This window comes from Tetrahymena thermophila (genome assembly GCF_000189635.1).
Source record: "Tetrahymena thermophila SB210 genomic scaffold scf_8254697, whole genome shotgun sequence".
Lineage (NCBI taxonomy): Eukaryota > Ciliophora > Oligohymenophorea > Hymenostomatida > Tetrahymenidae > Tetrahymena > Tetrahymena thermophila.
Genome location: NW_002476463.1, coordinates 346,512 through 371,896, shown reverse-complemented (window position 1 = coordinate 371,896; position 25,385 = coordinate 346,512). Strand labels below are relative to the sequence as shown.

General features: G+C 20.7%; 8 protein-coding genes across 8 annotated transcripts; 5 read left to right on the top strand and 3 right to left on the bottom strand. All coding sequences in view use genetic code 6, as the record gives it.

Annotated features, from left to right (window-relative positions):
- Positions 1–187: 187 nt before the first annotated feature.
- TTHERM_00090320 (hypothetical protein) lies at positions 188–1,267 on the top strand (the record flags this gene model as incomplete). The annotated part of the gene is made up of 2 exons (XM_001012783.2): positions 188–725; positions 780–1,267. The coding sequence occupies 2 exons, from the start codon at positions 188–190 to the stop codon at positions 1,265–1,267; spliced, it is 1,026 nt and encodes a 341-aa protein (XP_001012783.2).
- Positions 1,268–2,470: 1,203 nt separating this feature from the next.
- Positions 2,471–2,875, bottom strand: TTHERM_000090319 (transmembrane protein, putative; the record flags this gene model as incomplete). Its single annotated transcript, XM_012796743.1, has 1 exon — positions 2,471–2,875. The coding sequence occupies one exon, from the start codon at positions 2,873–2,875 to the stop codon at positions 2,471–2,473; it is 405 nt and encodes a 134-aa protein (XP_012652197.1).
- Positions 2,876–3,218: 343 nt separating this feature from the next.
- TTHERM_00090330 (hypothetical protein) lies at positions 3,219–3,670 on the bottom strand (the record flags this gene model as incomplete). The annotated part of the gene is made up of 2 exons (XM_001012784.2): positions 3,219–3,548; positions 3,614–3,670. The coding sequence occupies 2 exons, from the start codon at positions 3,668–3,670 to the stop codon at positions 3,219–3,221; spliced, it is 387 nt and encodes a 128-aa protein (XP_001012784.2).
- Positions 3,671–5,146: 1,476 nt separating this feature from the next.
- TTHERM_000090329 (hypothetical protein) lies at positions 5,147–6,561 on the bottom strand. Its single transcript, XM_012796742.1, has 2 exons — positions 6,513–6,561; positions 5,147–5,283 (listed from the first exon to the last, which is right to left on the bottom strand). Exons 1-2 carry the CDS (start codon positions 6,555–6,557, stop codon positions 5,233–5,235), a joined length of 96 nt encoding a protein of 31 aa, XP_012652196.1. The 5' UTR covers positions 6,558–6,561; the 3' UTR covers positions 5,147–5,232.
- Positions 6,562–8,542: 1,981 nt separating this feature from the next.
- Positions 8,543–9,019, top strand: TTHERM_00090340 (hypothetical protein; the record flags this gene model as incomplete). The annotated part of the gene is made up of 1 exon (XM_001012785.1): positions 8,543–9,019. One exon carries the CDS (start codon positions 8,543–8,545, stop codon positions 9,017–9,019), a length of 477 nt encoding a protein of 158 aa, XP_001012785.1.
- Positions 9,020–14,853: 5,834 nt separating this feature from the next.
- Positions 14,854–15,614, top strand: TTHERM_00090360 (hypothetical protein; the record flags this gene model as incomplete). The annotated part of the gene is made up of 2 exons (XM_001012787.1): positions 14,854–15,073; positions 15,127–15,614. 2 exons carry the CDS (start codon positions 14,854–14,856, stop codon positions 15,612–15,614), a joined length of 708 nt encoding a protein of 235 aa, XP_001012787.1.
- Positions 15,615–17,924: 2,310 nt separating this feature from the next.
- TTHERM_00090370 (hypothetical protein) lies at positions 17,925–18,742 on the top strand (the record flags this gene model as incomplete). The annotated part of the gene is made up of 2 exons (XM_001012788.2): positions 17,925–18,199; positions 18,255–18,742. The coding sequence occupies exons 1-2, from the start codon at positions 17,959–17,961 to the stop codon at positions 18,740–18,742; spliced, it is 729 nt and encodes a 242-aa protein (XP_001012788.2). The 5' UTR covers positions 17,925–17,958.
- Positions 18,743–23,092: 4,350 nt separating this feature from the next.
- On the top strand, positions 23,093–23,889 carry TTHERM_000090369 (hypothetical protein; the record flags this gene model as incomplete). Its single annotated transcript, XM_012796741.1, has 2 exons — positions 23,093–23,345; positions 23,402–23,889. Exons 1-2 carry the CDS (start codon positions 23,111–23,113, stop codon positions 23,887–23,889), a joined length of 723 nt encoding a protein of 240 aa, XP_012652195.1. The 5' UTR covers positions 23,093–23,110.
- Between the last annotated feature and the right edge of the window lie 1,496 nt (positions 23,890–25,385).

Here is a 25,385-nt window from a genome sequence, read left to right as displayed (position 1 = left end):
AATTTTTTACCTATTTATAGTATTTGCAGGTGAGAGCTTATAGATATAATTTGAAATCTTCCTCTTCTTCTGACTAAAATTGATGTAATAATCTCAAAAATTCTATTTTAAAATACAAATAAATTATTGAAAAGATAAAAATAATTATACATTTTAATATTTTTTTATAAAATGAAGAAAATAATACATGATAATTTATATATTTATAAGAATAAATGCTATTTATTTCATTTAAATAAAATTTCTAAAACCGGGTAAGGTTTTTCATAGTTTAATCTTAAAAACAAAATAGCTGAGCTGCTTTTTTTTTATTTTTTTAATAAGAGAGGGGATTGATTAATTATAAAATAACTAAAATCAATTTTTTGATGTTTATTTTAAAACAGAAATTGAAGAGTTAGAGAAGTTTTTATAATAATTATAAAATAATCTTTATCAAATATAATTTATATTTATTTAAACTTACTTTTTAGCATATAAAAATATGATTAACTATCATTTTCTTGCTAAAACAGAAGAAAAATTTTAATAAATGAAATAAAATGAGGATGATTATTAGTTTTAAAATATTTGTAAGTATAGAAAATAATTAAAATAATAATCTCAAATATCTTTGAATATACTATTTGATTAATATAAGGATTATATTAATAAATTTCCTAACCAACTTAAAAAACTGAGTCGTATGGCAAAAACAAAATGCATAAATAAAAATGAAAGAATAAGTAAATATTTGTTGCTTTTTAATAAATTTAACTGAAATAAAATAATATACAAAGGAAAAGTTCCCATGATTGAAGTTGTGTCAAGTATACTTTGTGAATAAAAGGGAGTCAATCCTTTAGAAAATTAATAAATTTTTAATTTAATATCGAAAAGTAAACATAATTTGTATAAGAATATTTTGTCAGCTTTTAAGAGACATATTACTGATTGCTAAGATACTTTCTTGATGAGCTTTTATGAAAATTTGAGTGAAGATAAGTGGACTTTTGAACACATAAAGCATAGAGTTTCTACAAATTTGGCAATATTCGGAAGATTCAATCTCAAGATTAAAAATTTGAGTAAAAACAGAAATCTGAAAAAAATATTTCATTACTTTTTGAAGAACTCTGAAAAAATATGGCTTTAAGATTCTAAAATTAAAGACAAAGGATATTATGTAAAACAAATAAATTTGATGATTATAGCATAAGAAAGGCAAATCCTTCAAAATTTTACAAATTGCTATAAAAAGTAGAGGAAAAATAGCATGAAGAAATGATAATTATTATATAGATAATTTATTTTTTTTTGTTAAAATAAATGTTGTAATTTGTTTTTTAGACTTTAAAATTGAAAATAAAATACTCATCTGTCATATAAGTTAAAAATATACAAAATGATATACTTAAATATTAGTTATATGCTTTTAATACAAAGTATATACTTTTACAGGAGCATATTAATATTATTTCAAGTATTTATTTTCTTTTACAATTTAAATTTTATCTCATCTTTCACATCTTCTAAGAATAATATCTAATTCGAGCCTCTTTCATTCTATTAAGTGCATTTTGAATTTGATCTGAGTTACCTTATTGTGATTCTCTCCTAGTAGAGTTTTCATTGTATTTAGCTCCTCGCTTTTATATTTTAAGCTTCTTTATTCTTCATTTGATTGATCTAAACTAAGGCTTTTCAATTTTAGGTAAAAAATAACCAACTAATTAGCATCAAATATAGTTAAAATATCAAATATTAAAATTGAAGGTATTGATGATTTTAATCAAAATCTATATTCTTTTATCTAATTTTTAATGACTCTTTAAAAGTATAGGAGAGTCTTACCGTTATTTTTTAATTATTCATGTCATATGTCACCTTTTCCAAAATTTAGCTAGCGAAATTGAATCATAGCCACAATAAAAATCAAAGTCATCAATCACCTTAGCTTAGAACAAAAATGCTTCTTTAAACATCTATTAGAGCAAAAAACTGCTATAAAAATGAAAAAATAATATTAAAAAATATTAAATTTATTATATCAATAATTGCATCTAAAGATGATAAAGTGATGCTATTCTCGAAACCACTAAGTTTTTCACTGTTTTTTAACAATTATTTTATGCAAATCTAGAAAAACAAATTGAAGTTATATAATAATTTATTCAGAATTTAAATTTTACTTGATAGTTAGTTATTGTAATTAATTTGAATAACTAATAATTTTGTGTATGTATCAAGAGCTAATAGGAAGATTTTCTTGAAAAAAACTTTTTTTACAATATCAGCAAATAGTAAAATTTTAGTTAATTGACAATGTTTAATTTTATCTAATTTCCATAGCTTAAATTAAAAATTGTTTGACTCATAAAAGTCTTAAGATTTAAATTTAAAAGGTATATTTATATAAAAATCTGCCAAGTGGATGAATGTATATTCGTGACAATTATAATGCACTATAAATTTAATTGATAAGCCTCTTTCAACTTCTATTCTAAAGTGAATAAGTCTGCAATCTCTGCATATGCATCACTTTTCTAAATTGATTCCTCGCCATATATTAGTATAAAATTTAAACTACTTAACTGATTGATGCTTTTGATTCATTAATCTTTTTAGACAACATCACTGTCTTTACTTACCTCTCAACAGCAACTTTCTCAAGTAGTTTTACTTCTAATCTTTTTCTCTTAGCTTACTGAAATTGAGTTAAGCTTAATAGTGAAAAAAAGAAAATATAAAATTTGCAAATTATTTACTTTTTATAATAAATGATAAATTAGGTCAGTAAACTAAGGTCATAATTAAAAGTTTTAAAAATTTTCATTTAAATATATATACATAATTCATGTATTTTTTGAGATTAATTAAATCTTCTTGGTTTCATAATTTACTAAATAACTTTTTTTTAATAAAATAGCACATTGTAAGCTATTGAATTCCTTTTTCAGGATGAAAATTAAGAGAATCACTCTACTCAAGATTTATCAAAGAGTTATTTTAAATTGGATGGATGCTCTTATCCTATTAACTTTTAGAAAGTCTCCAAAGCATATTTTTACTTAAATCTACTTAAATATTTAATGTATCCTTCCAATTGTAAATTACTCATATTAAGCACAAATTGTTTATATATATAAATAAATTTTAATTTAATATTAAATTAGATTAGATTATGGAAAATTAAATGAGCTTCTAATTCTTTTATTTTTTGGATTTGTAAATTTAAATCACCAAAAATTTTTGTTTCTTTGGTGAATCTTAATTTTCTTTAATTAAATTTTCAGTTTTCTTAAAATTTTTTTCAACCTACCATATTTTATATGAGCTAATAAAGGGTAAAGAGGATTATAGCTTTAAATTATATCTGTCTTTGATTCAGCTGATACCTTTGCTCCAAAGGCGCCTTTTAATGGATTCCAAAGTATGACTATTTTAAAGACTTTCTTTAATAATATTTGATGAAATACTAAGTTAAATATATTTTCATCTTTCTAAAAGTTATCTCTTTTTTACTCTCCTCTATCGAACTCCCTTAAAATATATCCAAAATCATTTGTCTATTTAAATACAAAAAATTAACTTCTGAAAATAAAAATAATCAAAAAATAACAATTTAAATCACCATTTTTTTATTAATAGCATTTTCTTTTTTTCCTTAAAACAGATCCATATTTTTCATAAATAAGATTCCTGATCAGATTCTCAACATTTTTAGTGCTTAAAATTTTATTTGTATGAATCTATTAAGTATTAAATTATTCTTCAAATCATTTAGAGTACATTATTTTTTTTCATGATGAGCAAAAGACTACTCATTCAAAACGTGCTTTAAAAATAGAGGCTCTGTTTACGATCTGCTATTTTTAAATTCATAATATGATCCACCATATACACTTTACTGATTCTCGCTAAAGAATATAGTTTAAATATGAAAGTATCTTTCATTTTTTAAATATTTATTCTGTCTTAAAAGATTTTTTTATAGGCTTAACCTACTTTAATTCTTCCACTTTTCTTATTTTATTCACATTCACTTCCTTTTTCCTATTCATTATTTCTCTTTAAATGTCCTAGTTGAGATAGATCTTCAAAAATATTATCAAAATCCTCAATAGCAATTTATTATTTGGCATTTTTATATTATTTTGTTATGCTTAATTAAAATTAGATGACAACTACATAAAAATATAATCGAATATTCTAACCATTAAATAAATAATATTTGTAAATAATAAGTTGTTCTTTTTATAATTGCATTTAAAATAAAATAAAATGTATACACTTTGATATTGTTGAGTTAATAGCAAAGAATTTCTATAAATTTGGTAAGATTCAAAAGATTCAATCTCAGTTAAAAATTAAAGTAAAAACAGAAATCTGAAACAATATACAATTACTTTTTGAAAAACTCTAACTTAAAGATTCTAACATTCAAAATAAAGACTTATACATATAACATATTAATTTGATCGTTGTATAAAAAGAAAAACAAATCTTTCAAAATTTTACAAAACATAGGAAAAAAACCATTTAAAAATAATTATTATTATCTAAATAATATCACCCAAAAGGTTCCTAGAAATTGAGGCTCTGTATGTGCTTTACTATATGTCGACAGATAATTTGATTCATCGCATTAATTTTATTGATATATTCTAAAATCTATGCCACAATTTCTAAAATTCTAATTTAAATTCAAATTTCATACTTGAAACTTTCTAAATAATTAATAGTTCTTTTTCAAAAATAACTACATTTTCAAACTGTATATCAAAATGAATATCTTCACTTCATATATACAATAAATCTTACTTTTACCAAGCTATTACTTGTTTTTTGTAGACTTCAGCAAGCTTTGAGAGTTTGATTATCCCATTTGTAAAAATGATTTCTTTAGTGGACTTAGTAATCTAATATATCAAGAATGAAATTATCTTTATAAAAAATTAAAAGCTGCCTAACTACAAATTCATTTATCAAAATTTACATGAATATGATTTTTATATTGAATAGGAACTTTTGTAATAGAGCTTTTCTACGCATTTGCTAATAATTAGTTTAAATGTGGATGCGTCTTTTAATACTTTACAGATTTATACTGTGCTAAAAATATTTTTTTTACTAGATCAATCTTTTTTCTATTTTATCTATTTTATCAATCTTCGTTTCCATCCCTATTCATAATTCTTTTATTTGAGGCTCTAGTTGAAATCTTTAAAAATATTATCAGAATATTCAATATCAATTTATTTGTTGACTTTTTATTTAGTTTTATTTCACTTGCTTAAGACTCTTTTTAATTTAAATTAAATTGTTATTAAATAGAAATAAATCAAATATCTTTTTGATTAAATGCAGAGTAATAAATTTTTTTAAGATTCCATAAAGCATAAAAATAAAATGAAAAAAAAAAGAATGTTTATTATTTAATTTTATTGAGTTGAATTATTTAATTTTAAAGAACTTCTTTAATATTTTTTTCTCTTTAGCTCATTATCAAATAAATAAAATTTAAAGCAATTTTCAACATATTTTAAGTAAATTAAAGTATTACATGAGGATATCTATCTATCTAACTAACTAATTAAAAATGTATAGTAATCAAAATATTAAATAAAAAGGATAATATAAATTAAATAAAGAAAAAAATTATAATATTAAAATATTGATATCACATTTAGTTAGTAACTTTATTATGGAAAATACAATTAGATTAATTTAGAGACTATATTAACAAATTTCCAAGCTAAATTAAAAAATTGAGTCATGTGTCAAAAACCAGATGCATAAATCAATATAAAGGACTAAAAGTAAAATTAATTACTATATAAAAAATTTAACTGACATTCAATAATAAAAAAGGGAAATTAAGTGATGAAGTTGTGTCAAACTTTCTTTACGAATAAAAAGGAATTAGTGATTCAAAAAATTAATAAATTTTTAACTTTATTTGGAAAAGTAAACATAATTTGTATAAGAATATCTTATCAGCTTTTAAGAAACATATTATTGAGTGCTAAGATACTCTCTTGATGAGTGTGTATCAAAATTTGAGTGAAAATAAGTGGACTTTTGAATGTATTTAGCAAAGAGTTTCTACAAATATGGCAATATTTTTTTATAATATTAGAGTATAACTTCAGTGTTTCCTTTGTGGCCTAATAAAATTAATATATCCCATCATCCTCAAGCATTTATTTGCCATATTTTCTTATATCCACCTTTTCCAAAAATTTAGCTAGCTAAAATGAATAGTTGCCATAATAAATTAAATCCTAGCCGCCAATAAACTTAGATTAGTACTTTGATGCTTCTTTAAATTTCTGCCAAAAATAGTATAAAAGAAGATAATTTAAGATAAAAAATAAAAAATTTCTTATACCAACTATTTCATCTAAAGATGATTATAAATTCTTTTTTCGTTTTTATACAGTTTTTTAGGGATTTTTAAAGTAAAAAAATGCAATTGTATTAGTTGAAATTTAAATCTGAGAATAATTTATTCAAAATTGATTTTTTACCAAGTGTATGCGCCAGCAATTATAGGATGACATCTTAATTTCCATAGCTTTAATTAAAAAATTCATTTTGTAAATAATTGTAAAAGATAAATAGATACATCACATAATAATCAAACAAAGGTGGATGATTATAGCAATATATATTCTTCAAAATTTAAACACACTATACTTTGATTGATGAGCGTTTTTCAACTGATATTTTCAAGTGAATAAATTTGCAGTTTCTGCATTTACTACAACTATTTAGTTTGACTTCTTGCCATATATTTGTTTAAAAATTCAACTGCTTTGCTAATCAATCAGTAAGATTCATTAAATGCTAAGACAGCATCAAAGTCTTTACTTAACTCAAAAGTAATTTTCTCAACTACAAGTACATTGAGCTCTATTACTTTTTGCTTATCTCGCTGAAACCATGTTAAACCTAGTAGATATAAAAATATGAAAACACTTATAATTTATTAAAATTTTTAAATAATGTTACACTGTGTTATTGAGTATTAATTAAGTATTATACTTTTAAATTCAAGTTATGAAAAACTTTTTTTATTTTACCCGTTTGTGTATTTTTTGATATTAATTAAATCTCTTTACATTCTAAAGGTTTCGGTAATAGATAGTACAGTTTAAATTACAAACAATTACTAAGTTTTCTAATTACATAAGAAGATATTAGATATTAGCTTATTATTCTTTCAGGATGGGACTAAGAGATTCAGCCTATGCAAAAATTATCAATCAGTAATCATTAATTGGATGCTCTTACCCATCAAATCAATTTTTACCAATTCTCCAATCATAATCTTAAATCTTCTTGAATAGTTTAATATATTATTTCCATTTATAAATAATTCATCATTCTAAGCACAATAAGTTAATATTTAAAATGATTCTTAATACAATAATTAAATTTGCTTAAGAAAAATGAAAAGTATCTTTTAATTTTTTATCTATTACTTTTACCAAACAAAATAATTGAAAAAAAATCATTTAGTTTCTTTCATGTATTCTTAATTTTCTTTAACTAAATTTTCTTGCTTCCCTAATGCTTCTTTCAAGATGCTTTATTTTTCATGAGCTAGTAAATAATAAAAAGGATAATTATAACTTCCAATTTTATCTTTAATATCATAAACTCTTACATTCAGCTGATATCTTAACATTAAAAGTACTTTTTATATTTATCCAAAATTAGGCTATTTTTGAGATTTTGCTATATAATATTTTGGTGTATAACTAAGACATACCCATTTATTTTCATCATCGAAACAATTATTTTATTTTATACTTAAAGTAGTCCATATATTTCAGGTTAATTATCCTATGCCTTTTGAAAATTTTTAACATTTAGCAAAATAAACTTTATGTAATAGATTATTGGATAAAATATTTAAATACTTTAACATTTTTTTATAAAAATGAAATGATAAAAAATAGCAATTAATGTATTTATAATTATGTATGTTATTTAATTTGTTTAAATTTAATTTCTAAATAATGTTTATTTTTCTTAGTTTAATATAAAAAAATAGCTGAGTTATTTTCTCTTTACTTTTTGAAAATAGAGGGGATTGATTAATTATAAAATTAATAAAATCAACTTTTTGATGTATAATTTATTGCAGAAACAGAAATTGTAAAGTTAGAGAAGATTTTATAATAATTATAAAAATAATCTTTATCAAATATCAATTTTTTAAAATTACTTTTTGGCATATAAAAATATGGCTAACTATCATTTTCTTGCTAAAACAGAAGAAAACTTTTAATTAATAAAATAAAATGAGGATGATTATTAAAACTAAAATACTTGTAAGTATAGAATATAACTAAATTAATAATCTCAAATATCTTTGAATATACCATTTGATTAATATAAGGACTATATTAATAAATTTCCGAACTAAATTAAAAAACTGAGTCGTATGGCAAAAATAAAATGCATAAATCATAATGAAAGAATAAGTAAATATTAATTGCTTTTTAATAAATTTAACTGGAATAAAATAATATATAAAGAAAAAGTTCCCATGATTGAAGTTGTGTCAAATATTATTGGTGAATAAAAGGGAGTCAATCCTATAGAAAATTAATAAATTTTTAATTTAATATCGAAAAGTAAACATAACTTGTATAAGAATATCTTGTCAGCTTTTAAGAAACATATTACCGAGTGTTAAGATACTTTCTTGATGAGCTTTTATGAAAATTTGAGTGAAGATAAGTGGACTTTTGAACACATTAAGCTTAGAGTAACTACAAATTTGGCAATATTCGGAAGATTCAATCTCAAGGTTAAAAATTTTAGTAAAAACAGAAATCTGAAAAAAATATTTCATTACTTTTTGAAGAACTCTGAAAAAATATGGCTTTAAGATTCTAAAATTAAAGATAAAGACTATTACATTTAATAAATAAATTTGATGGTTATAGCATAAGAAAGACAAATCCTTCAAAATTTTACAAATTGCTATAATAAGTAGAGGAGAAATAGCATGAAGAAATGATAATTATTATATAGATAATTTATTTTTTCTGTTAAAATAAATGTTAAAAAAAATATAGAAATTTAATACTTAAATATTAGTTATATGTTTTTAATATAAAGTAATACAATTGCAGTAACATATTAATGCTATTTCAAATATTTATTTTTTTTACAATTTAAATTTAGTACAATCTTTCTCATCTTCTAAGCCTAATCTCTAAATTAGAGCCTCATTCAATTTATTAAGTGCATTTTGAATTTGACCTGAGTTACCTTATTGTGATTTTCGAGCTCAGTTACTCATTTAATTGATTAAAACTAAAGCTTTACAATTTTAGATAAATAAAACCAACTACTTAGCATTAAATATTGTTAAAATATTAAGCAAAGATAGAAGGTATTGATGATTTGAATCAAAATCAGTATTCTTTTATCTAATTTTTATGACTTTTGAATATTATGGGAGAGTTTTACCGTTATTTTTTAATTATTCATGTCATATGTCACCTTTTCCAAAAATTTAGCTAGTGAAATTGAATCATAATCACAATCAAAATCATAGCCATCAATAGCTTTAGCTTAAAACTCAAATGCTTCTACAAATTTCTGTTACCTCAAAAAACTGGTTTAAAATGAAAAAATAATATTAAAGTTATTTTATCAATTATTGTATCTAAAGATGATAAGGTGATATTTTCGAAACCTTGAGTTCTTGAATTCTTGATGATTTTTAAAAAATCTTTTATGCAATTCTAAAAAAAAATTGAAGTTACATCAATATTATTAAAAATTTATATTTTAGTAGTCTTTAGTTATTCTATATAATTAATATGAAAAATTTAGATTTAATTATTTTGTATAAGTATCATCACAAATAAGATGATTTTCTCTAAAAATTTTTTTTCTCAATTTGCAAAACCAGCAAATAGTAATAAAATTTAAGTTAATTGATAACGTTAATTTTTACCTTTGTCATAGCTTAAATTAATAATTTATTAACTAATCAAAGTCTTAAGATTTAAATTTAAAAGGTATATTTATATAAAATCTGCTAAAAGTGGATGATTATTGACATATAGATTAATATAATACTATATAAATTTTATTGATGAACCTCATTCAACTGCTATTCTAAAATGTATTCAGTCTTCAATCTCTGCTTATGCATCACTTTTCTAAATTGATTCTTCACCATATGTTTGTTTAAAAATTTTAACTGATTAGCTGATTAATGCTTTATATTCATTAATATTTTTATATAATTTGGCTCTCTTTACTTACCAGCAAAATTCTCAAGTAGTTTTACTTCTAGTTTTTTTCCTCAAATCACTGAAATTGTGTAAACATAATAGAGGAGGGAAAAAAAAATTAAGTTTTTCAAATAGTTTACTTTTAAAAATAAATAAAAAATAAATCAGTAAATTAAGGTCATGATTTAGAGTTTTAAAAATTTTCCTTTAAATATACATGATTTATGCATTTCATGATATTAATTAGTCTTACTTGCTTTACTAATTTACTAAATAACTTCTCTCTAATTATGAAACATATTGTAAGCTATTTTAAATTCCTTTTTCAAGATGAAAATTAAGAGAATAAATTTACTCATGATTTATTAAAGATTTATATTAAATTGAATCCTCATATCCAATCAACTTTTAGCAAGTCTCTACACATATTCTTACTTAAATATTTTAAATAAATAATATATCCTTCTATTTTTAAATTATTCCTATTAAGCAAAATATGTTAATATATAAAAAATTAATACTAATTTGATACTAAATTAGATTATGGGAAATTAGCAGAGATTCTAATTCTTTTATTTATTGGTTTTGTAAATTCCAACCATCAAAAGCTTTGCTTCTTTGGTGAGTCTTACTTTTCTTTAATTAAATGTTCTGTTTTTTTCAATTTTTTTCAACCAACCTAACTTTTTATGAGCTACTAAATGGTAAAGATGATTGAAGCTATAAATTGTATCTATCATTATTATCTCTTTGATTCAGCTAGCTGATACCTTTGCTCCAAATGCGCTTTTTAATGAATATATAAAGAGTGACTATTTTAAAGGTATTCTTTAATATTATTTTGATGTACCATTAAGTAAATACATTTTCAACTTTCTAAAAGTGATCTCTTTGTTACTCTCCTCAATCAAATTCCTTTAAAATATATCTAAAGTTATTTATCTATTTGAATACAAAAAATTAACTTCTGAAAATGTAAAAAATCAAAAAATAAGAATTTAAATCATAACTTTTTCATAAATATCATTTGATCATTTTCCTTAAAAACAGATCCATATTTTTCATTAGTAAGATTCCTGGCAAGATTCTCAACATTTTTAATGTTTAAAGTTTTATTTGCATGAATCTATTAAAGTGTTAAATTATTTTTCAAATCATTTTGAGTTCTTATTTTTTTTCATGATCAGCAACCTCATTCAAGACGTACTTTAAAAATAGTACTCTGTTATTGATCTGCAATTTTTAAATGCATAATATGATCCATCACATAACTTTTACTGATTCTTGCTAAAGGATATAGTTTAAATATGAAAGAATCCTTCACTATTTTAAATATTTATTCTATGCTAAAAGTTTTTTTAAAAGCGTAACCAACTTTAATTCTCCATTTTTCTTTTTTTATTCACATTCACCACCTTTTCCTATTAATTTTTGTTATTTAAATGTCCTATTTGAGATCTACAAAAATATTATCAAAATCTTCAATATCAATTTATTATTTGCCATTTTTATATTGTTTTTTTACGCTTGCTCAAGGTTCTTTAATTAATATTAAATGACAACTACATAGAAATAAAATATAATATTCTAACCTTTAAATAAATAATATTTGTAAATAATAAGTTGTTCATTTAAAAATTACATTTAAAATAAAATAAAATGATATTTAGATATTTTTAAGTGAATACACTAAATTTTTAAAAACTCCTTAATTATTATATAATATATAGCTCATTATTAGATAATTAAAATCTAAAGCACATATGTACAAATTTTTAGTAAATTAAAATAATGTTTAGATAAGATGTTATTTACACAACTTATTTAAAAAAAATATTTTGAATTCTCAATCAAAATATTAAATAAATAATTTTAAGTCAATTAAGAATTAAAATAAATTTTAAAATATTTGTCTCATATTATGTAATATTAAAATTATACTAATTTAATAAAAACAACTCTTAGCATGAGTTTTTAAAAAGTTAGAAGTTAAAAAATTTATCTAAAATATACTTAGAAGTAATTACATACTTGATCAAAAAAAATTAATTTCCTCGTAAAAAAGAAAACAAAAGTATATTAAAACTAGAATCACATAAAAATTATATTTCTAAAATAGTAAGAATATGTAAAAAGGTAAATATACAAAAACTATTTTACCAAATTCCATCTTTTTTCAACTCGACCCTACTATAAAAAAGAAAAGTAAGAAACTAAAATATGTTAATTCAGAAAGTTAGAATAATAGAGGGTATATAAGTTCTTTATTACTCCAAATTAAATGTAGTTTATCTTTTTTTTTCAAAGAAAAATATGACATTTAGAAAAGAATAAGAGTAATAAAATGTAGATAACATGATTTAGTTAGGAAGATAAATTTCATATTAAATTTAAAGTTGAATATAGAAAAAATGAATTTTAAAGATATGGTTGGTTATATAATATTTTATATTTTTTAATGATGATCAAAGAAGAAACCATTAACGTAATTGATTTACAATACAATCAAAAACTGATCTCTCCAAAAACATTATTTACACATTTTAAAATAATACTTTATGTTTGGGAGTAATAACAAAAGTAGTAATATAAGATAAATACTTAAGATATTTGTTCATTTGATAGGGTAAAACTAAGTGCGTAATAAAATTTTTAAATCTTTTGGATTAAAAGTTAGAAACTTATTTCTAAATATAAATTTATAAGAAATTTTTATATACTTTTTGAAAAACTCAAATTAGTTCTGGCTTGAAAATTTGAATATTAGGATGAAGAATCATATAAAACATACACAGAAATAATCCTAAATATCTATGAAAAAAATATTTTGATTCAAAGCATTTGTTAATATAAAAATTTTTAAAAAATAACTAGTGATATTGATCGAGTCTTAAAAAAAATCCTTTACTCACAAATAATTGTTAAAAAAGTACAAAAACTTTTATACTTTCTCGATTAAAAATATTAAAATTTATTATTTAACCTATTTTAAAAATATGTTTTAAATCAAAAAAGTATTTTTATATTTTTTTTAAATAGATAATTTGATATAACTTTAGGAATATAACTAAATTGCTATTATATTTTTATATGAATATTTCCATATAATTACAAAAAAAGCATAATTTACTTGCATAAATATTAGTATCTCAAAAATAATAATAGATTTAAACAATTTTTCATAAAATAATATTATTCGTAATTTTGAGCTGCTCGACCAAATAAATAACCTGCCATTCATAAAATCTTGAATTTAAATTAAATAAATTCATTAAAGGAAAAATTAATCAAATATTATTTATTAAACTAATTTGTTTATTCTTATAAATATCATTAATTGAACCAATAAAATTAAAGTATACTTTTTTTGAAGTCAATACAAAATAAATGTTAACTTTAATTCTCATCTTAAATCTTCTTTGAAACTAAAATTAGAATATCAATTTATTTATGTGCTAAATAAAAAATAAGAAGAAGATAAATAATTTAAATAAATTATATAATAAAAATAGATGTTATTTAGATAAATATTGGTAAAATTATGTTAAAAAATATAAATTTCTTTAAAATTTTAGATTCCTTTTATATCATAGATAATATAAATAAAAATAAGCTTAAATACTTAATCATTTTCATTATCTTAATAACAAGTTTTTATTAATCAAATAAAACCAGTTATAAAAAGTATTTAAATTTTTTCTTATTTAATAATTGTAAAATTTATCTATCTGCATTCATATATTGATAAAACTATAAAAGAGGAGAAGAATCACAACTTGAAATTTTTATTATTTCATAATTGTAAATAAGCTTTTTAAAATACTAATAAAATACCTGTAAAATCGTTATTTATTTATAAAAAATATAATAATTTTAGATTATAAAATAAAAACAATTTTAAATTTAACTTTTTAAAAGTTTTATTACATAAAAGCAGAGTAAAATTAAATAACATCAATTAATATTTAAATTTGAAGAATAAGCATCATTTTAAGAAAATTTATTAGCTAATAATATTAATAACTTTTTTTTTAAATTAAAAATATACTGTAAACTAAATTGCTTATTATATTGAGAATATTATATTAATGGTTAATTTTTTTAATTAGATAATTTGAAATTTATATGTAAAAGAGTATACGTATTATCATTTCTTATAATTATTATTTGAAATTAGCTGGGAAGAAAAATAATAGGGTAAGATTAATTTAATTAAGCACTCTACGTTAATTTACAGTTTACTTATTATTTTTGAAGATAAAGCAGTTAGTAATCTTTTAATATTAGGCGGTATTAAAAAAGTGACTAGTTTTTATATATTTTTTTATAAAAAATAAATATAATCTAATTTTCAGAATTATTTTAAATTTAATTTCTTAAGTGCTGAATTCTTTTTGAATTCTGCAATAAAAAAGAAAATAAATGACTATTTTCAGTTAAATAAATTTAAGTAAAGTTGATTAACTATAAATAACTTAATTCAATGTTTTAACTCATAATTTATTGCTAAAATTGAAATCGAAAATTTAGAGAAGATTTTATAATAATTATCAAATTTAAATATAATTTTTTTATTAAAATTTTCTTTTCTCTATTTAAAAAAATGATTAACTATCTTTCTCTTGCTCAAACAGATGAAAAAGTTTAAATTAAATAAAATGAAGATGAAAATACTTGTAAGTATAGAAAAGATTAATTACTTGAAATATCATGGAAAATACAATTAGATTAATATAGAGATTATATTAACAAATTTCCGAGCTAAATTAAAAAATTGAGTCATATGGCAAAAACCAGATGTATCAATCAATATGAAGGAATAAGTAAATATTAGTTACTATAAAAAAATTTAACTGACATTAAAATATATAAAAAGGGAAAGTACCAGTGATTGAAGTTGTGTCAAACTTTTTTTACGAATAAAAAGGAATTAGTGATTCAGAAAATTAATAAATTTTTAACTTTATTTCTAAAAGTAAACATAATTTGTATAAGAATATCTTATCAGCTTTTAAGAAACATATTATCGAGTGCTAAGATACTTCCTTGATAAGTGTGTATGAAAATTTGAGTGAAAATAAGTGGACTTTTGAACGCATTTAGCAAAGAGTTTCTATAAATTTGGCAAAATGCGGAAGATTCAACCTCAAGATTAAAAATCTGAGTAAAAACAGAAATCTGCAAAAAATATTCAATTACTTTTTGAAGAATTCTGAAAAGCTATGGCTTTAAGACTCTAAAATTAAAAACAAAGATTAATATATAGAACAAATTAATTTGATGGTTTTAGCATAAGAAAAGCAAATCCTTCAAAATTTTACATAGTGCTATAAAAAATATAGGAAAAATAGCATGTAAAAATGATAATTATAATATAAATAACTTAATTATTCTATTATTTAATGTTGTCATTTTTTTAAAGACTTTAAAATTCAATATACAAACCTAAAAATATAAATAAATTCATAACTAAATGTTATATGTTTTCAATTTAAAAAATATTTTTATTGAAACACTTTAAAGTTATTTATTTCAAATTTTATTTTCTTTTAATATATAAAATAAATAAATTCATTCACTTTATTAATTCAATAATAAAAAATTAACTAAATTGGTTATTATACCATTTAGGAAATTGATTATTAAGTTAGAAACTCTCTAGCAAGACTTAATATTATTTATAATATTCATGCGCAATTTCAGTGTTTCCTTTGTGGCCTAATGAAATTAATGTATCCTATCATCCTCATGCACTCATTTGCCTCATTTTATTCTAAGACTATTTCTTATATTCACCTTTTCAAAAAACTTAGCTAGCTAAATTGAATAGCGGCAATAATAAATTAAATCTTAGCCATCAATTACTTAGCTTAATACTTTGATGCTTCTTCAAACTTTTGTATTCAATAAAAAAAATATATATATAAAAGAAGATAATTTAAGATAAATAATATAAAATTTCTTATACCAACTATTTCCCCTAAAGATAATAATGTAATTTTATTTTCTATTTCATATTAGGGTGGATATTTAAATTAAGATTACGCAATTCCAATTGTTGAAATTTAAATCAGAGAATAATTTATTCAAAATTTAATTCTTACCAGCTTACTGTAATTTGATTAAGTTAAGATAATAGCCCTCTTTTTTGCTTAAATGCCAGCAATTATAGGATGACTATCTTAATTTCCATAGCTTTAATTAAAAAATTCATTTTGTAATCAACATTTTTAGAATTTCTAAATGTATAAGATATATACATACATAATAATCAGCCAAAGGTTGATGATTATCGCAAAATAAATTCTTGAAAATTTAAATGTACATATTTTTATTGGCCAGCTTCTTTCAATTGATATTTTCAAGTGAATAAATCTGCAGTTTCTGCATATTCTACAATTACCTAGATTGACTCCTGGCCATATATTTCTTTAAAAATTATTCAACATCTTTACTGATCAGTCAGTAAGATTGATTAAATGCTTAGACAATATCAAAGTCTTTACTTAACTCAAAAGTTATTTTCTCAAGTAGATTGAGTTCTATTCCTTTTTGCTTAGGTCACTGAAACCATATTAAACCAAATAGATAAAAAATATGTAAACATTTGCAATTAATTTATTAAATTTTAAAATAAATGTTAAATTATGTCATTAAGCATTAAGTAATTGTTATATTTTTTGGTTCAAGTTACTTTTGAGTATTTCTTGATATCAATTGAATTTCCTTTACATTCTTAAGGTTTCAGCAATAGATAGTAAAGTCCATATTATAAAACATTAGTTAGTAACTTTTTTTTCTTATGTAAGAATATATAAGATATTACATTATTAATTCAGGATGAGAATTAACAGATTCAGCCTATGCAAAATTATCAAACAGTAAGCGTTTTTTGGATGCTCTTATCTATCAAATCTACTTTTACTAATTCTCCGAGCAGTTCTTAAATCTTCTTGAATAGTTTAGTATATTATTTCCATTTAAAATTGATTAATTTTAAGCGCAATAAGTTAATATTTTAAAATTAGTATTAATTCGATAATAAATGAGCTTAAGAAAAGTTAAAAAAAGTACCTTCTAATTTTTTATTTATTACTTTGCCAAATTGACAAACTAAATCATTCAATCACTTAGTTTCTTTCATGAATTCTTAATTTTCTTTAATTAAATTTTCTTGTTTCCCTAAAGCTACTTTCAAGCTGTTTATTTTCATGAGCTAGTAAATATAAAAAAGGATAATTATAACCTCCTTTCATCCAACTGAAAATTAGAATATTCAAAATTTATATTAAAAATAAAGTCTTATGTATATTTTTAGTTGTATAATTTACCTAAGCCATTTATATTTATTAATAGTTTACTTAACTATTCGATGCATTTTGCAAATTAAACTTAATATTATAAATTATTGAAAAGATAAAAATAATTAAATATTTTAATATTTTTTATATGTTGATTATAATAAATGCTATTTATTTCCTTTAAATTAAATTTCAAAGTCTGGGTAAAATTTTTTGTAGTTTAATTTTAAAAAGAAAATAGCTGAACTGTTTTCTCTTTAATGAGAGGGGATTAATTATAAAATAACTAAAATCAATTTTTAATGTAAATTTATAGCTGAAGCAGAAATTGAAAAGTTAGAGAAGATTTTATAATACTTATTTATCAAATATAATTTTTTTTAAATTACTTTTTGGCATATAAAAATATGATTAACTCTCATTTTCTTGGAAAAACAGAAGAAAACATTTAACAAATAAAATAAAATGAGGATGATTATTAACACTATAATACTTGTAAGTATAGAAAATAATAAAAATAATAATCTCAAATAACTTTGAATATACCATTTGATTAATATAAGGACTATATTATTCAATTTCCTAACTAAATTCAAAAACAGAGTCGTATGGCAAAAACAAAATCCATAAATTAAAATGAAAGAATAAGTTAATATTAGTTGAATTATTTTAAATTTTAAATGAAATAAAATAATATTTAAAGGAAAAAATCCCATGATTGAAGTTGTGTCAAGCATTCTTTGCGAATATAAGGGAGTCAATCATTTAGAAAACTAATAAATTTTTAATTTAATATCTAAAAGTAAACATAATTTGTATAAGAATATTTTGTCAGCTTTTAAGAAACATATTATAGAGTGCTAAGATACTTTCTTGATGAGCTTTTATGAAAATTTGAGTGAAGATAAGTGGACTTTTGAACACATTAAACATAGAGTTTCATCAAATTTAGCATTATTAGGAAGATTCAATCTCAAGATTAAAAATTTGAGTAAAAACAAAAATCTGAAAAAAATTTTTAATTACTTTTTGAAGAACTCTGAAAAAATATGGCTTTAAGATTCTAAAATTAAAGACAAAGACTAGTACATAGAATAAATAAATTTGATGGTTATAGCATAAGAAAAGCAAATCCTTCAAACTTTTACAAATTGCTATAAAAAGCAGAGGAAAAATAGTGTGAAAAAATGATTATTATTATTATTTAGATAATTTATTTTTTCTGTTAAAATAAATGTTCTAATTTGTTTTTTAGATTTTAAAATTGAAGTAAAATACTCTTTTTTCATATTAATTAAAAATATAGAAAATAAAATATTTATTTATTATGCGTCTTTAATATGAAGTAATACAATTATAAATACAATTTTTATTTTCTTTTACAATTTAAATTTTATCCCACCTTTCTCATCTTCTTCAAAGTATAATATCTGAATTAGAGCCTCTTTCATTCTATTAAGTGCATTTTGAATTTGATGTAAGCTATCATAATGTGATTTTCTCCTAGTTCAGTTTTCATTGTATATAATACCTCGCTTTTATATATTTTTAAGCTTCCTGACTGATTTAAACAAAAGCTTTACAATTTTAGATAAAAAAACCAACTATTTAGCATCAAATATTGTTAAAATCTAATATTAAGCAAAGATTGAAGGTATTCTTAATTTTAATCCAAATCAAAATTCATTTATCTAATTTTTATGACTCTTGAAAACTATGGGAGAGTTTTACCATTATTTTTTAATTATTCATGTAATATGTCACCTTTTCCAAAAAATTTAGCTAGTTAAATTAAATCATAATCACAATCAAAATCATAACCATCAATCACCTGGGCTTAGAACTCAGATGTTTCTTTAAAATTTTTTTTACTCAAAAAACTGGTATAAATAATATTAAAAAATATTAAATCTATTATATTAATTATTGCATCTAAAGATGATAAGGTGACTCTATTATCGAAACCATGAAGTTTTTCACATTTATTTTAAACTATTTTATATAGAAAAACAAATTGAAATTATAATAATTTATTCAAAATTTATATTTTACAAAATAATGTAATTAATTTGATAAATTCAAATTGGCTTATTTTGTATAAGTATCAGCACTAATAGGATGATTTTCTCCAAAAAACTTTTTCTTAATTTACAAAATCAAGAATTAGAAATAAAATTTAAGTTAATTGAAAATGTTTATTTTGACCTAATTTCCACAACTTACTTAAATTAAAAATTTATTTACTCATCAAAGTCTTAAGATATAAATTTAAAATGTATATTTTTTTAAAAATCTTCAAAATTCAAAATTGAATTATTATTGACATATGTATTCGTGAAAATTATAATACACAATAAATTAAATTAATTAATGAGCCTCTTTCACTGCTATTTTAAAGTGAATGTGTCTGCTATCTCTGCATGTGCATCACTTTTCTAAATTAATTCACCATATATTAGTTTAAAAATTTAAACATCATTAACTAATTAATGCTTTAGGTTCATTAATCTTTTTAGATAACATGATTGTTTTTATTTACTACTCAACCTCAGCTATTCAAGTAGTTTTACTTCTAGTCTTTTTCGCTTAGCTTACTGATATTGCGTTAAGCCTAATAGAAAAAAAGAAAATTTAAAATTTGCAAATTATTTACTTTTTAATAATAAATGACAAATTAAGTCAGTAAGCTAATTCATGATTTAGATTTTTAAAAACTTTCCTTTAAATATAGACAGACAAGTTATGTATTTCGAGATATTAATTAAATTTTACTTGTTATCTTAATTTACTAAGTAAATTTTGTCTAATTATTGTAAATTATTAATTTTTTTTTATAGGATGAAAATTAAAACCATTTCAAGACTTATTAAAGAGTTATTTTAAATTGGATTCTCTTATCACATCAACTTTTAGCAATTTTCCACAGTATATTCTTAATTAAATCTTCTTAAATAATTTAATATATCAATTCAGTAGTAAACTACTCCTATTGAGAGCAATATGTTAATATATAAATTCATTTTAATTTGATATTAAATTAGATTATGGAAAATTAACATAGCATATAATTATATTATTTATTGGCTTTGTAAATTTCAACCATCAAAAATTTTGTTTCTTTGATGGATCATAATTTTTTTAATTAAATTTTCTGTTTTCTTAACATTTTTTTCAACCTACTTTATTCTTTATGTGCTAATAAAGGGGAAAGAGGGTTATATCTTTAAATTATACCTATCATAATTATCTCTTCAACTCACTGATACCTTGCTATAAAGACGCTTTTTAATTGATATCCAAAGTGTGACTATTTTAATTTACCACTAAATTAAATTTATTTTCAACTTTTTAAAATTTGTTAATCTCCTCTATAAAATTTATTTAGAATATATCCAAAGTCATTTATCTATCTGAATACAATAAATTAGCTTCTAAAAATAAAAAAAAAACATAAAAAACAATTTAAATCACCACTTTCATATTAAAAGCAATGCTCTTTTTCCGCAAAAAATGATCTTTTCATTTTAGTAAGATTAATGTCCATATTCTCAACATTTTTAATGTTTAAAATTTTATTTTTATGAATTTGTTAAGTATAAAATTATTCTTCAAATACTTTAGAGTTCATTTTTTATATATATGCAGGGAGTTGAATAAATTTTATTTTATTATCGATTAAAAAATCCTTTGTTTTTTATAACATGTGGGAAGGTTCTTCGTATTAAACCAAAAATAGTTTTTTATTTTTTGAATACATGTTTTTGTATGTAAGTAAACTTTTTTAAAGACATTTATGTATCCATCAGATTAGGTTCTTTCCCTATTATTCTAGAATTCAGTTTTCCCAAGCTGTTTGATTCTTTAATAATTTATTCCATTTTGCTTCAAAATCTTAATTAATTATCAAAGTATGGTTGATATCTATCTTATAATTTAAAAAACCAAGCAATTTGCCTTGTATGAATGTTATTATAATCAAGTTCTTATTTAATATATTGATTTAGGTTCTCATATTCTTCTTCTAAAGGTTTATGTCTGCAGTTTTCAAACGCTTTAATTTTCATCTTGATTATGAAACCAAATGTAGGATTAAACTAAATTCTAAGTTTTCTGTTCATATCTTTGAAATATAATTCTTAATTATGTTTATTGGGCATTTATTTTATATACTTTTTTAAATTAATTTTAGTTTCTTTTCTAAATTATATTAGAAAAATTATAATTTTATATCTATATACATAAAGTTTTTTTTTATTAATTTAAAAATATCTCTAAAATTTAATAAATGGATAATTATTCAGGAGCTGAAAATTATTTGAATTCTAATTTAATTAGATTTAATTTTTTATTCTATTTAATCTGTTTTGAAACTAAAATTAGAATATTAATTTACTTATGCGTTAAATCAAAAATCTGGGAACTATAAATTTTTTGAATAAATAATAGAATAAAAATAGTTGTTAATTCAAGAAAATAAATATCATCTAAATATTAGATCCCTTTTATATCATAGATAATATAAATTAAAATAAGCTTAAATACTTAATATTTAATATAATTATAATAATACAAGTTATAATTTATCAACTAAAACCAAAGCTATAAAAAGTATTTAAAGTTTTTTTTATTTAAATATTGTAAAGATTTATCTATCTGTTTTCAAGTACTGATTGAATTAAGAATTAAGGAAAGAATCAAAACTTAAATTTTTTATTATGCCTTAATTGCAAACAAGTTTTTAAAATACCAATAAAATACATGTAAAAATCATTATTAATTAAAAAATAAAATGAAATAATTTTAGATTATCAAATAAAACAATTTTAAATCTTACTTTTTAAAAGCTTTATTTCATGAAAACAGAGTAAAATTAAATAACATCAATTAGTATTTAGATTTTATGAATGAGCATCATTTTAAGAAAATTTTATTAAAAATTATAAATATTATTCATTAATATTTTTGTAATTAGTAAGCTAGTATAATAAATTTAACTAATTTAAAAAAAAAAAAATCAATGTAAAGTAAATTGCTTATTTTATTGAGGAAATTAGATTAATGGTTTATTTTTTAAATTAGATAACTTAAAAATTTATATGTAAAAGAGGAAATATATTATCATTTCTTTATAATTGTTATTTGTTATTAGCTAGGAAGAAGTCATTATAGTAGGATTAATTTAATTAAGACATCGAGTTTTATTTACAGTTTATTTATTATTTATTAAGCTCGATGCAGTTTGAATGCTATTAATATTGTGTAGCCAATTTATTGAAAAAGTAAAAATGACTAATAATATATAATTTTCAGAATTATTTTAAAATTTAATTTCATAAGTGCTTATGGTTTTTTGAGTTATCTAATTAAAAGAAAAGAACAGAATATTTTCAGTTAATTGTTTTTAAATAGAGCTGATTAATTAAATATAAAAAATTTCATCCAATTTTTTTGACTCATTATTTATTGTTAAAACAGAAATTAAAAATTTACTTAGTTTTTTTAATAATTATAAAACATAAATATAACTTTTACTAAAATTTGCTTTTTTATATTTAAAAAATGATTAATTATCTATTTCTTGCTCAAACAAATGAAAACCTTTACTAAATTAAATAAAATGAGGATGAAAATTAAAATTAAAATACTTGTTAGTATAGAAAATAATAATAATTTGAAATATCTTGTATAATATAATTAGATTAATATAGGGATTATATTAACAAATTTCCGATCTAAATTAAAAAATCAAGTCATGTGGCAAAAACCAGATGTATAAATCAATATGAAGGCCTAAGTAAATAAATTAGTTACAATATAAAAAATTTAAGAGGTATTCAATAATATTTATAGGGAATGTACCAGTGATTGAAGTTGTATCAAACATTGTTTACGAATAAAATGGAATTAATCATTAAGAAAATTAATAAATTTTTAACTTTATTTCTAAAAGTAAACATAATTTGTATAAGAATATCTTATCAGCTTTTAAGAAACATATTATGGAGTGCTAAGATACTCTTTTGATGAGTGTGTATGAAAATTTGAGTGAAAATAAGTGGACTTTTGAACGCATTTAGCAAAGAGTTTCTACAAATTTGGGAAAATGTGGAAGATTCAACCTCAAGATTAAAAATCTGAGTAAAAACAGAAATCTGCAAAAAATTTTCAATTACTTTTTGAAGAATTCTGAAAAGCTATGGCTTTAAGACTCTAAAATTAAAAACAAAGACTAATACATAGAACAAATCAATTTGATGGTTTTAGCATAAGAAAGATAAATCCTTCAAAATTTTACATAGTGTTACAAAAAATATAGGAAAAATAGCATGAAAAAATGATAATTATAATCTAAGTAACTTGTTTTTATATTGTTTCATGAGTTTTGTATTGTTTTTTAAGACTTTAAAATTGACCAAAATTTATCTCTTAAATAAGCTAAATCTGAAATATATTGCTAAATATTATATGTATGTTTTAAGTATAAAAAAATATTTTTATAGAAATACTTTAATGTCATTTATTTCAATTTATTTTCTTTTAAAATATTTAAATTCAACCACTTTATTAATTCAATAATCAAAAATTAACTTGAAATTTATTTATCCCATCATCCTGTCAATCACTTATCTGCCTCTATTTCTTCAAAGACTTTTTCTTATTTTCACCTTTTACAAAAATTTATTTAGATAAATTGAATATTGACTATAATAAATTAAATCATAGTCATCAATCAACTTAACTTAGAACTTTGATACTTCTTCAAATTTCTGCCAAAAATATTATAAAAGAAGATAAATTAGGATAAAAAATAAAAAATTTCTTATTCCGATTATTTCCCCTAAAGATGATAATGTAACTCTATTTTCTATTTCATATAGTTTTTTAGGGATTTTTAAAGCAATATTTTGGTAATAGTTGTTTGAAATTTAAATCAGAGAATAATTTATTCAAAATATAAATCACACTTACTTACTTATTGTTATTTGATTAAGCAAAAACATTAGCCAGCTTTATGTAAGTACCAGCAATTATTTGATGACTATCTTAATTTCCATAGCTCTAATTATAAAATTCGTTTTGTAATCAATATTTTTAGAATTTCTTAATGTTTAAGAATTATTTACATAATAATCAGCTAAGGTGGATTATTATCGTAAAATAGATTCTTCAAAATTAAAAATCACTCTACTCTTAAATTGTGTGCGTCTTTCAACTTGATATTATCAAGTGATTAAACCAGCAGTTTCTGCAAATAAAAAGATTATCTAGGTTAACTCCTGGCCATATATTTCTTAAAAATTCAACTGGTTTGCCGTTCAATCAGCAATATTTATTAAATGCTAAGATAACATCAAAGCCTTTACTTAACTCAAAAGTAATTTTCCCAATCAGATTGAGTTCTAATCCTATTTGCTTAACTCACTGGACCCATATTAAACCTAATAGATAATAAATATGAAAACATTTGCGATTTATTAAGTTTTTTATTAAATGCTAAATTAAATTCTGTCATTGAGTATTACGCTATTGATACATTTTTTACTTTAAATTATAAAAAATTTTTTTATATTTTACCCGTTCTTATATTTCTTAGTATTAATTGAATCTCCTTTACAAACTTAAGGCAATAGATAACAAAGTGCACATTATTATGGATTAATAAGTAACTTTTTTATAATTACATAAGAATATATAAGATATTAATTCATTATTGATTCAGAATAAAAATTAAGAGATTCAGCCTATGCAAAAATTATCAAACATTAATTGGATACTCTTATCCATCAAATCTACTTTTACCCATTCTTCAAAATGCTCTTAAACCTACTTGAAT